This window comes from Bos indicus, chromosome 15 (assembly GCF_029378745.1).
Source record: "Bos indicus isolate NIAB-ARS_2022 breed Sahiwal x Tharparkar chromosome 15, NIAB-ARS_B.indTharparkar_mat_pri_1.0, whole genome shotgun sequence".
In the NCBI taxonomy this organism is placed as follows: Eukaryota; Metazoa; Chordata; class Mammalia; order Artiodactyla; family Bovidae; genus Bos; species Bos indicus.
The window spans coordinates 34,588,940-34,602,776 of NC_091774.1; the positions used below are offsets into that span (position 1 = coordinate 34,588,940).

Below are 13,837 nucleotides of genomic sequence, written 5' to 3' on the forward strand. Positions count from 1 at the left end.
GACATGGGTCTTTCATTGCCAGGGATCCGGGTTCATTCCCTGGTCAGGAAACTAAGATCCTGCAAGCTGCACAGTGTAGCAAAAAAAAAAAAAAAAAAAACCCACAAATAAATTGTGTTAAAATACATGTAACATAAAGTTTACCATCTTAGGTATTTCTAAATGTATGTTGCAGTAGTGTTAAGTAGGTTCACGTTATTGTACATAAAATTTCTGGAACTTGCAAAACTGAAACCATACCCCCCCAAAAAAAGATCCACTTGCAGGCATGGAAGGCTAGCGGGGACCCCTACATAAGTTAGTATCTCATCACCAAGAGGTTGTGCTCGGCTGGGGCATCCCGGTGGTTCCCTTCTTGGCTCAGGAGCCCCAAGGCCGTGCAGAGTGACAGCTCAGACCAGGAGCTGTGGACCACACTGCGCTAGTACCATGGTTACACTCTCATTTGTAACCATGTGCCTCGGGCAAATTGCTTAAACTCTGTGCCTCAGTTTCCTCGAGTCTAAAATGGGATAATAAAGATGACCCTGTAGTCAGGTGAAAGGATGTGAAAGGCTTTTGACAGTGCTTGGAGCGTGGTTATTTCTCACTCCATGTTAGCTCTACGAGGTCGGTCAGGAACTTATAGACAGTCAGGTGGTCAGGCAAGGGTTTTCAACGTGTGGACTCTTGTTCTGTGAGGCCAGGGAGCCTCACATTGAGGTTGGATATCTGTGTCGTTTTGAAACTAACATGTAGGTCAGAGGAGTGTTGTCTTCTGAGGTCTTTTCTAGCTATCGAAGTCACGGGGTGGGCTGGCTTCCAGATTTTTCCTCCCAGTGAGTGATCCTGATTCTTGAAGTTTGGGATTCTACAGCATGTTATTGCTTTGGGGAAGGTAACAGAGGATCCCCTTGGAAATACAACTCATTTTATAAATGAGCCAAAACAAGTTTAAATTTCAAATTAACTCTGGGCAAAGTAGTTGAAAGTGCTGTCTTCTCTCTTATATGGAAAACATTCCCAAACTGAAGTCGTGCTGTTTTCTCTCCTCCAGCTTCCTAAAATCCTCTTCTCTCTGGCACAGGTAGTCAACTGAGCTGAGGGAGTCAGAACCTGCTGCCAGGGTGGCCAGGCTGCAGCAGTCCCTGTCTTGCAGGCTGTTGGTTCTGCAAAAAAGCCAAAAAGCTAAGTGTGAAGCTCACTCCATTGTTGCCACAGCTAGTGGATTCTCAGGAAAGTGGGCAAGAAAGCGTAAATGGCCAAGACCCGTCAGTCAGCAACACCAGGACAGTCTGCCTACCTGGGTGTGCTCCTGACGTAAGTCGGTCAGCAGGTCACCCGAGTGGAGTTCAGATGGTCTGTATCATGATACCTGGCCCTTCCCGGGTTGTGTACTTGTCCTTGGGTCCTTTCATCTACGGGCACACGATTGTAAGCTTAGAAAGAGCAGAATTCCTGTCTGATCAACTGGTTTATGGGATTTCCCGGAATGATTCGCTATCATTAGGAGTTTGCATTGAGGCACCAAAAAGGTGGGTGGATGCAGGGACGTCTGGCAGCTCAGGTGGTGGCAGGAGGTGAGCTGGGAACCAGGGATCCAGAGATTTGCCCCTGACTGGCCAGGGGACCTTGGGCAGGGACTGCTCTCTGAGCTTGGTTTCCTTGGTGGTAATGTAAAAGAGTTGGATTGGATAGTCTTGTACGCGGTGGTGAGCGAATGAAGTTTGAGTACCTCAAGTTGCCAGTTAGGCTTTTAATTCTCTACTTGTGTGCTTTTTTCAGTCCTAGTTTTATGGGTTTTTAAAAACCCAGGGCAGTTCTGCCCCTCCCCGCACCAGTTTTATTGTGATATAATTGACATAACATTGTACTGGTCTTACGTTTTAGGATTTTTTTTTTCCCATCGTAAATTTCAGACCCAGCCAAGTGCTTACTATATTATTCACGATGGCAGCTTCTGAGAGCTGTACTAGGCACCATCATATATCCTGGGTCCTGCTGTGGGGGTAGGGGGTCCCCTTGGGCCCCTACTTCACTGTCAGTTGGTGCTTCCTGCTGGCAGAAGGCAGGACAGCAGAAGCCCAGTGTGGTCCCCTCTTCCTTTCTCCACTTGGGATGTGGTTATGTGAGCCCTGCTTAGTAGGGTTGACGTTTTCTCACTGATAGACGCTGGGTAACACTGGGTACGAAGCCCTTGGCAGCTTCAAATTCTCTCCACCATGTTTTTCCACACTGAGCCCCCTTTGCCTAGCCTGGCCTCCTGGGGTCTCTGCCTTAACTGGAACCTCAACTTTGCCTTTAAATATGCAAGCAGGCTCTCCTCCTGCACCTTCCTCCCCCGCCCATGAACCTAGCAGCATCCGCTAACCTTGGCCATTGTCACTCAGGTGTTAAGCCCCACATACAAGCAGAGAAATGAAGACTTCAGAAAGCTCTTTAAGCAACTTCCAGACACGGAGCGCCTCATTGTTGGTGAGCGGGGTGACCTGGGTGTGGGGGCAGGAAGGAAGGCTGCTTCTCTGACTAGAGGGTCCCCAAGTGAGAGTGTCTGTCTGGGAACTGGGAGAGGAGACATCCAGAGTGCTGACCCAGTGATGGGGGCTCAGGGCTGAGCCCCGTGTGTGATGGTCTCCAGAGAGCCCCGCCTGGGAGGAGTCGTTGCTACTCTTGTGTCTGCAGATGGCCCAGCGAGGGACTGGGGAAATCATGGAGGGGGAGTGGCGTTAGCTGAATTATGTTGGCCTTTCTGCCTCTAATGTTCTTGCTTCCTCTGCTGTCTCATCCTTGCCTCTGCCTCCAGGCAGTAGCCTGTTTCACACCCTTCATGTTCCCAATCAGAAGCTGCTAGGGACTCCCTGGGCCGCTAGGCTGGTATCTCTCACACCTAGTCTGTGGTGGGCAGTTGGGCTCCCTGGGGCTGCGGGCGGGGGGCCGGGGGGAGGCGGTGTCTTGCTTAATTGTAGCGGTTTACTGAGAAGCCTCCCTGTCCCTGAGCTCCATCTCCCATATTCTGCTACAGATTACTCCTGTGCACTCCAAAGAGACATTCTTCTTCAGGGCCGACTCTACCTCTCCGAAAACTGGATCTGCTTCTACAGCAACATCTTCCGCTGGGAAACTCTGGTAAAGACTGGGGCTTCCCTGGTTGTCCAGTGGTTAAAACTCCCAAGCTTCCATTGCTGGGGTGCATGGGTTCAATCCCTGGTCAGGGAACTAAGCTCCTACTAGCTGCACGGCCAAAAACTAAATTAAGGAAAAAAAAAAAAAAAAACCTGAGACTTGCTCCCCGAGGCTGTCCCCTGGGCTGTGGCTGAGGAAGTGGCCTCCACTTTTGTTCTTTGGTTGACTTCATGCTCTACCCAAGCCTTTTTATAATTCACAAAAGCATGAGTCTTGAAGGATAGGTCTCTCTACCATGCCTTCCCCTCTTCCCTCCTTCTTGGATGTGGAGGAGAGTGTGGAGACCATTTGATTTGGGGGAAATGCAGGTAAATATTTAGGCTTCCCTGGTGGCTCAGTGGTAAAGAATACGCCTGCAGTGCAAGAGATGCAGGTTTGATCCCTGGATAGGAAAGATTCCCAAGAGAAGGAAATGACAACCCACTCCAGTATTCTTGCCTGGGAAATCCCATGGATGGAGGAGCCTGGCAGGCTATACAGTCCATGGGGTCCCAATAGCTGGGCATGACTAAGTGACTAAACCACCACCACAGAAGCAGAGTCGTAAGAGTCAGAGGAAACTTGACCTTGCAACTCAGCAGAACTGGCTTGTACTTTCTGGGTTCTGCAACCAATTAGCCATGCAATTTGAAGCTAGTCCTTTATTCTTCATTTGCCTATTTCCTAGTCTTACAAAATAAAGTGAGAAATGATAGATAAGTGACTGTAAGGTCTCATCTGGTGCCAGGGTTCTGTGTTTCTGTAAGTGGCAGATTCTGATGGGATCCATGCATGTTTATCAGGCTGTGTAGAAATGAGAAAGCAAGCTCCTTGGACCAAGAATCAAGAGACCCTTGAGCTCCCAATGAGGGTTGCTCTACAGCCTCTGAAATAAGGGACTCAACCAAGTGATCTCTGAGGAGGTTCCTTCGCGGTTGAGAAGCATATAGCCTGTGATCTGACTTCCTCTGTGTGAACTGGTGCCTGGAGAACACTCTTCACCTGACTCTATTAATGCTGCCTCTTGCTTGTTTTCCTTTCTCTGTTTCTGTGTGGATGCCAGCTAACTGTGCGTTTGAAAGACATCTGCTCCATGACTAAAGAAAAGACAGCTCGCCTCATCCCCAATGCCATCCAAGTTTGCACTGACTCAGAAAAGGTAAGTAGAGTCTGATCTTGGCCTTACTACTCCCCCAAACCCCAGTCCCTCTACTCCTGAATTCCTGCCTTTCATTCGCATTAATGGGGAGACCAGTAGGGTTGGGGTGAGAGGTGGTAGAGTGAAGTCGATTGTGGGAACCACCTCTGTGGTGGGCAGGTGCTTAGAGTCTAGCAGACATGAGAGTGGGGTGCTGGGACGTTGAATTTAGAGCCAGAACACCTGAAATAGAGTCCCGTGGCTACATTATGTAACCTGAGCCTCAGTTTTCTTATGTGTGAAATGGAGCCAGCGATGCCTATTTGTCAGAATCTTGGAATGACCTCCCACATTTGAAAACACTAAATTGTAAAGCACTGAACAATTTAAGTTGTGTCATTATGTATCAGGACAGCTCATCAAAAGGAGTGAGGAGTCTGATAGGAAACGGATTGTCTATATTGTTGCCATGGGGAAGATGTGGTAGATAAAATCTAGAGTGCAGAAAGCACTGTGATCTTTGACCTTTAACCAGGCCCTGAAGACTGATACTTGCAGGGCTAGAGATGGACTGAACACAGGTCTATAACACCCTTTGACTTCAGGCACTTCAGGATCAAGAGCCCTGAGACTTCAAAGTCCAATAGTCTCTGCTTCGAGTTCTGCTTCTAGCATGAAGTAGCTTTGTAATTACAGGGGTCACCTACCATCACCACCCTATTTCTCTTTATTGAATATTAGCTGTTGTGTTTATTTTCCAAGGTTTTAGTGTGGTTTAAATGAAGTAGTATTTGTGAAGCACCTAGAATGTCTTCAGTAAAATCTGGTTTTCTGTCGCATTCTTCCCGCATATTATAAAAGGTCCCCACAAATGTGTAGGCTTCTTAAGAGCAGCAGTTTCTTTCTGTTTTGTTACTGAGCTCAAAATATGTAGAAAAGTGTTTGCACATGCGTCAGTGTATGTACATGTAGAAGAGGGCACACACTGATATTCAAGTGTTTGCTGAATTAATGAATCAAAGGGTGATTAGTGGGTTTACCTTCTCCTTCCTTTGGGCTGGTTCCCAGCTCACCACTTACCAATCTATGTATGGAGGCAAAGGAAGCTTTTTATGGAGGTGAAAACTTCAAACCAGAAAGAGAAGCACTGAGCAGAGTTGGATGAACATTGAAGGACTTAGAGACAGTGGGTGACTCAGAGGTCCCAGGTGCCTGGGCCATGGCAAAGGACTTGACGACAGTGGGTAACTCAGCGAACTGACCCCTTTCACTGCGGAGCCCTGTGCTGTCATCGTGGGTGCAGTATTTGAGGATGGATTAGTAGCTTTTTAAATATATATATATATTTTTTAAATTTTTGGCCATGTCACGCAGCATGTGGGATCTTAGCTCCCCGACCAGGAATCGAACCCACACCCCCTGTGTTGGAAGCATGGAGTCTTAACCACTGGACCACCAGGAAGATCCCTCGGTAGCTTTTTTAAAGGAAGGAGTCCCATGTCTCCATCCATTATTTTGTAAGTCTTCACAGACATTTCTTGCCACGCTCTCTTTCAATCCAGCACTTTTTCACTTCGTTCGGGGCCCGGGATCGGACGTACATGATGATGTTCCGGCTCTGGCAGAATGCTCTCCTGGAAAAGGTAAGTCCTGCCCGCTCCTTCCTCAGCCTGAGGATGCACACCCACTAGAATGTCCCTGCCTCTTGGGTGGGAGCCACTGGGGTGATGGCTCTTGCTGCAGCATTGGCCCACTCTTAGGAAGCCCCTGCTTCCCCCTGGTTCCGGAATTCCTCCAGGCTCGCGGTAACGTGTCCTCCACTGCTGGTGACTCAGGTGCTGGGAGTAACATGTCCTCTTAAGTGAACAGCCTCCTGGCTGCCTGGAGCAAGGCCCTGTTGACTTAGGGCACTCAGTTCTGCTGTTTTAAAATGTACTGGGGTTTGTTTCAATCAGGTGTGGTAAAACACACAGAAACAGAAATAACTGTCATGAGGAAGAAGGTTTTATACTCACAGATCCCTGGAGCAGAGGCCCAGCATACCATACAGGAAGTTCCAGGTTAGTCAGGAGGCAGAGAGAGCGAGGAGGGACAGCAGAACAAGAGCCTTCATTTCACAGGAACGAATGAGTGTTTCTGTTGCTTAGTTGCCCAGTTGTGTCCGACTCTTTTGCAACCCCATGGACTGTAGCCCACCAGGCCCCTCTGTCCATGGAATTCCCAGGCAAGAATCTTGGAGTGGTTTGCCACTTCCCTTTCCAGGGGATCATCTTGATCCAGGGATCAAACATGCATCTCCTGCATTGGCAGGTGGATTCTTTACCACTGAGCCACCAGGGAAGCCCAAGCAGGTTTAGGACTGGCTATTTTGAATGTTTCATCAGGCTTCAGGATAGAGAGACTTTTCTCCAGAGAGACTGTCCAACGGTAATTAGTGCAAGAGAGAATTGGCCTGGAATGTAAGAGCTATAAAGGGGGAGGTCCTTGGGGGTGTGGCTTTGGCTTGGAGGCTTTACCTAGAAAAGGTGTTCTTCCTCATGGGGTGATTTTTATCCGTAGAAATTAGCTAATCCTGCAAGGGACAGGCCACCCACAGTCAGCAAGGCCTTAGATGTCAGAACATGAAAAATACAGAAAATAGGATTGGGAGTTTGTGATTAGCAGATGCAAAGTATCATGTATATATAGAATGGATCAACAGCAAGGTCCTACTGTATAGCACAGGAAACTCTATTCAATATCCTCTGATAAACCAAACTGGAAAAGAATATGAAAAAGAACATATTGATATATAGGCATATGTGAATCACTTTGCTGAACAGCAGAAATTAACACAATATTATGGGTCAACTAGACTTCAATAAAATAAATCTTTTTTAAAAAATACAGAAAGTAGGAAAATAAGTTAATACAGCCACCAGTTGACCACCTGAGTGAAGGGGACTCTGTGGGAAATGTAGATGAAGGAGACCTGGCTGAAGGTATTAGAGAATTCCCATGCAGATGCCAAAGTTGGCGAGGGGAGCAGGGGTTAAGAAACAGCCTCCTTGCCAGAGAAAGAAACTTAGGGGGGGAAATTATATGATGATATAATAATTCCAATTATATATATGACATGTATATAGTTAGGTATAATGTGTGTATCTACCTTGACTCTAGCCCAGACTTACCATCATCTAAAGGAAATTGAACAGATGTGTTATTTAGAGCTTTTTCTAACCTGAAAGTCTGTAGCCCTCGTGTAAATCCTGATAACTTGAGTTGGTCATCAACCTTTATCAGCCATGGATAGTGGTAAAATGATAATGCATTTGGGTCTCCACTGGCAGGTTTGAATTTTCAGCTCACAACCACTGTCATTTCTAAGACAGCACTGTCATTTCTAAGACAGAGGATCATCCATATGGTTTGCAAAACCTCTCACAAAATAATCAAGAATTCCGCCTGATGAGCAGAGTCTGCCAGTTGTGCTTGCCCCAGCTATGGTCAGATGAGCTGAGCCCGGTGGACTCAGGCAGGGAAGGCTGCGTGGAGAAGGCAAACTGTGAGGAAGGGGAGGGCGTGGTCCGGCAGGGAAGCAGGCATGTCCCGGGCACGGTGGATGGTGTCCATGAAAGCTGGAGGGAGGAGGTCCAGGTACAGGAGAAGCAGGTGCCTTCTTCTGGGACCAGGAGAGCGAACACAGAGAGCTGCCCCCCGACACACACACACACACACACACCCACACCCACACACACACACCCACACACACACACACACACCCTGGACCTTGCTGGCTCAGAGAGAACTCCAACTGCTATTCTGGGCATTTCTCCACTGGATCCTGGAACCCTGGCTCATGGCGTCCTGCCAGCTGCCTGCTTCTTAAACTATACCTTAAAACCGGTGGTGGTTTAGTCACTATGATGTGTCCGACTCTTGTGACCCCATGGACGATAGCCTTCCAGGCTTCTCTGTCCATGGGGTTCTCCAGGCAAGAATACTGGAGTTGGTTGCCATTTCCTCCTCCAGGGGATCTTCCCAACCCAAGAATTGAACCTGGGTCTCCTGCATTTCAGGCAGATTCTTTACCGACTGAGCTACGAGGGAAGCCCATATCTTAAAAGGGTGACGTCAACAGAAAGCTCCAATTCCTTATCAGATCTATTGGTGGGAACGTTCTTTACTGTTTCTGTTTTTCTTAACGCTTTTCTTTTTCACATATGTATCCCTCCCAGCATCTCTCCCTCCCAGCAAACCAAGACTCATCCATGGTCTCCACCTTTGACCTTCATTCTTTGACATTCTGTTGCCTCTTGCCTGAAACTCTGAACCTCAGTGAGAGCTAACTTTTCTTAGAACAGTGCTTTTGGGAAGAATATGTAGACATCCAGTGAAATAAGAAAAACTGTATATGGAACTAATACATAGACCTGTAGGCGAACTGATTGTGATTAAGGATAAAGAAGGAAGTATTCAGGCAGTGAAGAGAGAGTTGGATGCAGTGACCTTTGAGGCCCCTGAAGCTGTGAGAATGGCAGCTTCTTTCCAAGCACAGGAACTGCCCAGCTGAGGAATGGGCCACCCTGGAGGTGTCACATCTTTCCTGGATCTGATCCACTGGGGCCTGTGAGGCCACTGTTAGCATCAGGAGATTCCTGCTGAGTTAGGGAGACTGGCTCAAAGTTGTCTCATTCTGAGTCCAGCTCAAAAGCTCTGTGATCATTTTGGCCCCAGAGTGCCTTGGTTTATGCTGCTTAATGCAGGGCCTCATTCACAGGAGCAGTAGGCGGGCAGTTCAAGGGCCCATCGGTTCTGCTGTGCAGACCTGAATAGAGGAAACAGGTCAAGTTCCTGGCTTTGCTAAAAGCCATGTTCTTAGGGGAAAAACAGATCCGGAGCAGAGGGCAGGGCAGGGGTGGGGTTTGCATGGAGCGGTCGCTCTCCACTCATCCAGCCGAGGAGGGTAGAGTTTGGCTTCTCATCCCTCGAGGGAGTCCAGGTAAACTCTGCCTCTGTGGAGAGTGGAGTCCCGAGGAAGGGAGGGTCAAGCCTCTCTGCTGTCCCCTGCAGCCCCTGTGCCCCAAGGAGCTGTGGCACTTCGTCCACCAGTGCTATGGGAACGAGCTGGGCCTGACCAGTGACGACGAGGACTACGTGCCCCCCGATGACGACTTCAACACGATGGGGTGAGTGGGCCAGGGGGCAGGCCGCCTGCGGGGAGCCCTTCCAGAGGGGCGAGGATGGCCAGAGACTGGCATCTAAGTCAGGCCCTGAGGGAAGCAAGGGGGCACCCGGGACGGGGCTGTGGGAAGCCCCTCCCAGATGGAGGAAGTGGGTGGCTGGGCCAGCCAGCCAAGACCAGGTAGGGAGCAGGAGGTCAGGCTGGATTCTGAGGGCTGCTGGGCCAGCATGATTTCTTCAGAGGAGGATGAGAAGCCAGGGAAGGCTTCAAATAGATAATTGATGAGACCTGACTTAAAATTTTAACATCACTCTGTCTCCTGGGTTGAAGATAGGCTGAAGGGGAACCAGGGCAGACCGGCTAAGAGGCTGCTGAATAATTTAGATCCTTTAGATGAGAGGTGATGGTGGTTTGGACCAGGAGGGTAGCTGTAGAAACAGCAGTAAGTAGTTAGTTTCTGAATATATTTGGAAGATAGAACCAGACATATTTTGGAGGATTTGCTGATGAGTCAAAAAGGACTCACAAGTGGCTTTAAGGATCCACCAGCTGGAAGAATAGAGTTGTTCTGAACTGAGATGGACAATTCTAGACGAAGAGCAGCTGTGAAGGAAGATTGGGAGCTTGATGTTAGGCAAGTTGAGTTTGGGATGACTGTTAGCCACGTGGAGATGTCACGTGGGTGTTGATGTGTGTGAGTGTGGGGAGGTCTGGGCTCAGGCCATAACCTCGGAGGTTATTAGTGGCTGAGATCACCAGGTGACTGAATTAACATAAGCAGCAGCTCAGGGACTGGGCCTGGGAAAGAGGCAGCAAAAGAAAACACAAAAGAACATCCATTGAGGTGGGAGGATGCTAGCAATTTCGTGTCCTGGAAGCCAAGGGGAGGATGTTGTGAAGAGAAGGGGCTATTACTGTACCATGTGCTACTGATGGGTTAAAGCGGTGCAGGCAGGCTTGAGGTAGAGGTGTCGTGGTTGTGTGAGAGGCATAGAAGAATAGACCGCAAGGAAAGAGCATCAGATGTGCAGTGCATAGGCCTACGCTCAGGTACCGCTTCTCACACTGAATAGTATTATCACTTCACTGTGTATCTACTTGATTGTCTCTAAAATGCATATCATGATTGACGCAGAGTTGTAACGCATCCAGATGTGGTAATGAGTAGAGGTTAGATGCCGATGAGAATGGTGATGATGGTCTCTCCCTTGGGAGAAGCTACAATGGCATACCTGTGGTGTCCACAGAAGGGTGCCTGCCTTTATCTCAAGGAGGGTTTTTCCTCAGTGTGTGATGCAGAGAAGTTTGCTATTTATGATCCAGAATCTGGGCAGCACCAGCAAAGGGCACTCGTTCAGAGTCCTGTCCTAGTCGCTATGGGAAATCAGATGTATGCTCAGAGCACAGATGTTTCATTAAATGGTCAGGTTGGGGTGGGATGGGGTGCCAATGGGCAAAAAAGGAATTTTAAGACAAATAATGGTCACATTTAAGAGAATGCCTGGAAAAGGTGAATTTGGGGATAGAGATTTTACCACGGGAAGGAGAGGTAAGGTGGGAAGGAGGCTTTAGAAGGGCAGTTCACAGGCAAGTAGTGGCTGGAGGAAGGCCATGGACACAGCAAAGAAACAGACGAGCCTGTATAGTTTTAGGAGTGTGAGTTTTTCGTGAGCTGGCCGTCTTGGCCACCGAGGTTAACGTAGGTTCATGTTGCCTTTCTTTTCAGCTACTGTGAGGAGATCCCCGTAGAAGAGAATGAAGTGAACGACAGCTCATCCAAAAGCAGCATAGAGACCAAGCCGGATGCCAGTCCACAGCTGCCCAAGAAATCCATCACCAACAGCACACTGACGTCCACGGGGAGCAGTGAAGCCCCCGTCTCGGTACGGGCAGAGACCCCACTTTGCTTCCACCCCAGCCCAGTGATGGTGTTTCCCAGCCTGGGGAGCAGGTAGAGGGGAGGCTGGTTATGCCATGATCAGTTTATGCAGAGGGGCTCCACATTCGAATGAGTGTAGAATCCAGAGCTGGGTTCTCAGTGCGGCGGGTACCAGATTTTGTTTGGCTTAGCAGATGAGAATCATTTCAAGTCCATTGTATGAGCTTTGCCCTTGGTGGCCTGCCGTGATCAGCCCGCTGGTGGAGAACTATTCCAGGTCTTCTTTTCACTGCCTTGATCTGAAGTCAAAGTCTCACATGAGTACAGGACTGCACCACTGCTCTCTGTTCATTCATTCCATAAAGCGTGATGGAAACCCTGGTATGGACACTCAGGGCTACCTTCCTTGCTACCTACCTGCTGTGCTGGCTTTGCAAAAGACGTAACAGTATGAAAGAAGGAGTCTGTCCTCTGAGACTTGGTCATGGAGTGGGAGAAGCTGGATGAAGGAAGTGTCCGGGTGTGAGCTGGCAGGTCGAAGAAAGGGTTCCCAGAAAAGGGAGCCTTGTGTTGTAGTGGTTTAGGAGTCAGACCACTTGGCCTTAGAATGAAAACATCCATTCGATGCCTGGTCTCCATTTTCTGTCTCTGAAGTTAACTTGTTTTTTTAAGTCATTGTGTCTGAGTTTGTTTTTTTTTTGACTGGCACGAGTCTTTGTTGCAGCATCCAGGCTCTGTAGTTGTGGCATGTGAGCTCTCTAGTTTCAGCCTGTGGGCTTAGGTGCTCTGAGGAGGAATGTGGTAGCTTAGTATCCTGACCAGGGATTGAACCCACATTCTCTGCATTAGAAGGCAGATTCTTAACTGCTGGCCCACCAGGAAAGTCCCTGAGGTTAACTTTAAAATATAAAGAGGTGTACCTGTTCCCTCACAGGGCTAAAGGGAGAATGAGTCAAATATTGCTTGAGAAGCCTTTTGAACCTCGCAGGAAACAGGCAATAGTGGAGACAGGCTCACGTGGTAGAGGCCTGGACCCAGGAGAAGGGCGGGACTAAAGGATCCGGCTGTGCCCACATGTGGGGCTTGGGGTCAGGAGAAGGACAGGGCCTCCTGCTGGGTTCTGTCTTCCACAGCAGAACTGGGGAGAACCCTGGCCCCCACACCCCAGTTCCCGAGCATTCTGAACGTGCAGGCCCCCTCGGCCAGCTCTTAGACTTCCCCCTGGAGAGGAAACCAGGCTGACCGCTCTGTCTCCACCCCAGTTTGACGGCCTGCCCCTGGAGGAGGAGGTGCTAGAGGGCGACGGGTCTCTGGAGAAGGAGCTCGCCATCGACAACATCATCGGGGAAAAGATTGAGATCATCGCGCCCGTGAACTCCCCTTCGCTGGACTTCAACGACAACGAGGACATCCCCACTGAGCTCAGTGACTCTTCAGACACCCACGACGAAGGTGGGTGTCCACAGTGGGGGCAGAGTGGCCCTTCTTCTCTCCAGACGTTTTTGAAGGCTTAACAGACGTTCCCATAATGGAGACAGAAGTCAGTGTGACTTCCCGGCAGAAGGGTGTGTGGATAATAGAGCTCTTTTTTAAAAAAGATACTCTTGTTATTAGCACATATCCCTTTTTGGGGGTACTCAGTGTAGGATCCTTGTCGTTTCATAGTTGTCTGTCTTTGCTCAGCGGGCAGTGCTTTATCCTGCCGTTTAGTCTTGTCATTGCATGTTGGCACTGGCTTTCCTACAGCTCTGCCCATCAGTGTTTATGCCACCAGCAAAGTACCAGCCCTCTGCCCCTGGAAATTCATGGTCGTGTCTGACCAACAAAGAGATGGAGAAGAAGTAGCCGTGACCTGAGAGCTTGTTTTCCTGGAGACTAAGAGTAGAAAGCATTCAGACAGGAAGAGCTGATCAACCATAGGAGCTGACTGTGGGATTTAGTGGCAGCCTTGAAAAAAAACACTCTCAATGGAGAAAGTTGGTCACTCAGTCATGACCGACTCTTTTGCGACCCCATGGACTGTAGCCCTCCAGACTCCTCTGTCCATGGGATTTCCCAGGCAAGAATACTGGAGTGGGTTGCCATTTCCTCCTCCAGGGGATCTTCCAGACCGAGGGATCAAACCGGCACCTCCTGCGTTGGCAGGCAGATTCTTTACCACCTGAACCACCAGGGAAGCCCCTGGAAAATTAGTTAGGTTTTAATAGACACTTGCTTTGACTCAGCATAAGGGTTTCAGACCTAGTCTGTTGCCGTCAGATAGACTGTGGAGATGGTGCTTCTCTGGCATTTCTAAGTAGGTGGCTTCTTACTTCCCTCCTGCAGAAGGTTGGCCTCTCACCCTCGCCCAGGAACACGGTGCCTCTTACATTCCGGGGCGAGAGGCCAGATGCTCAGTGTTCATGAGTGTGGTTGACGAGCACTGTGAGTTGCTGGTGGGGTTGGACTTGTGAGGCTGGGCCAGCAGTGCCCACTTCTCCGTCTGTGGTCAGTCTCTCCTGTGAGTCACCTATAG

The 13,837-nt window shown here is 49.1% G+C and overlaps 1 protein-coding gene across 7 annotated transcripts in view; it reads left to right on the plus strand.

The window, feature by feature from the left end:
* The window catches only part of GRAMD1B (GRAM domain containing 1B), a 213,020-nt gene that overhangs the window by 177,837 nt on the left and 21,346 nt on the right, over positions 1–13,837 (plus strand). For 5 of the 7 annotated variants that reach the window (XM_070803567.1, XM_070803565.1, XM_019975435.2 and 2 more), the window contains 7 exons: positions 2,370–2,454; positions 3,002–3,105; positions 4,205–4,300; positions 5,842–5,922; positions 9,332–9,447; positions 11,170–11,326; positions 12,585–12,774. In XM_070803567.1, the coding sequence (XP_070659668.1) occupies positions 2,370–2,454; positions 3,002–3,105; positions 4,205–4,300; positions 5,842–5,922; positions 9,332–9,447; positions 11,170–11,326; positions 12,585–12,774 (829 nt within the window). The other 2 variants (XM_070803568.1, XM_070803570.1) reach the window with 2 other exon arrangements.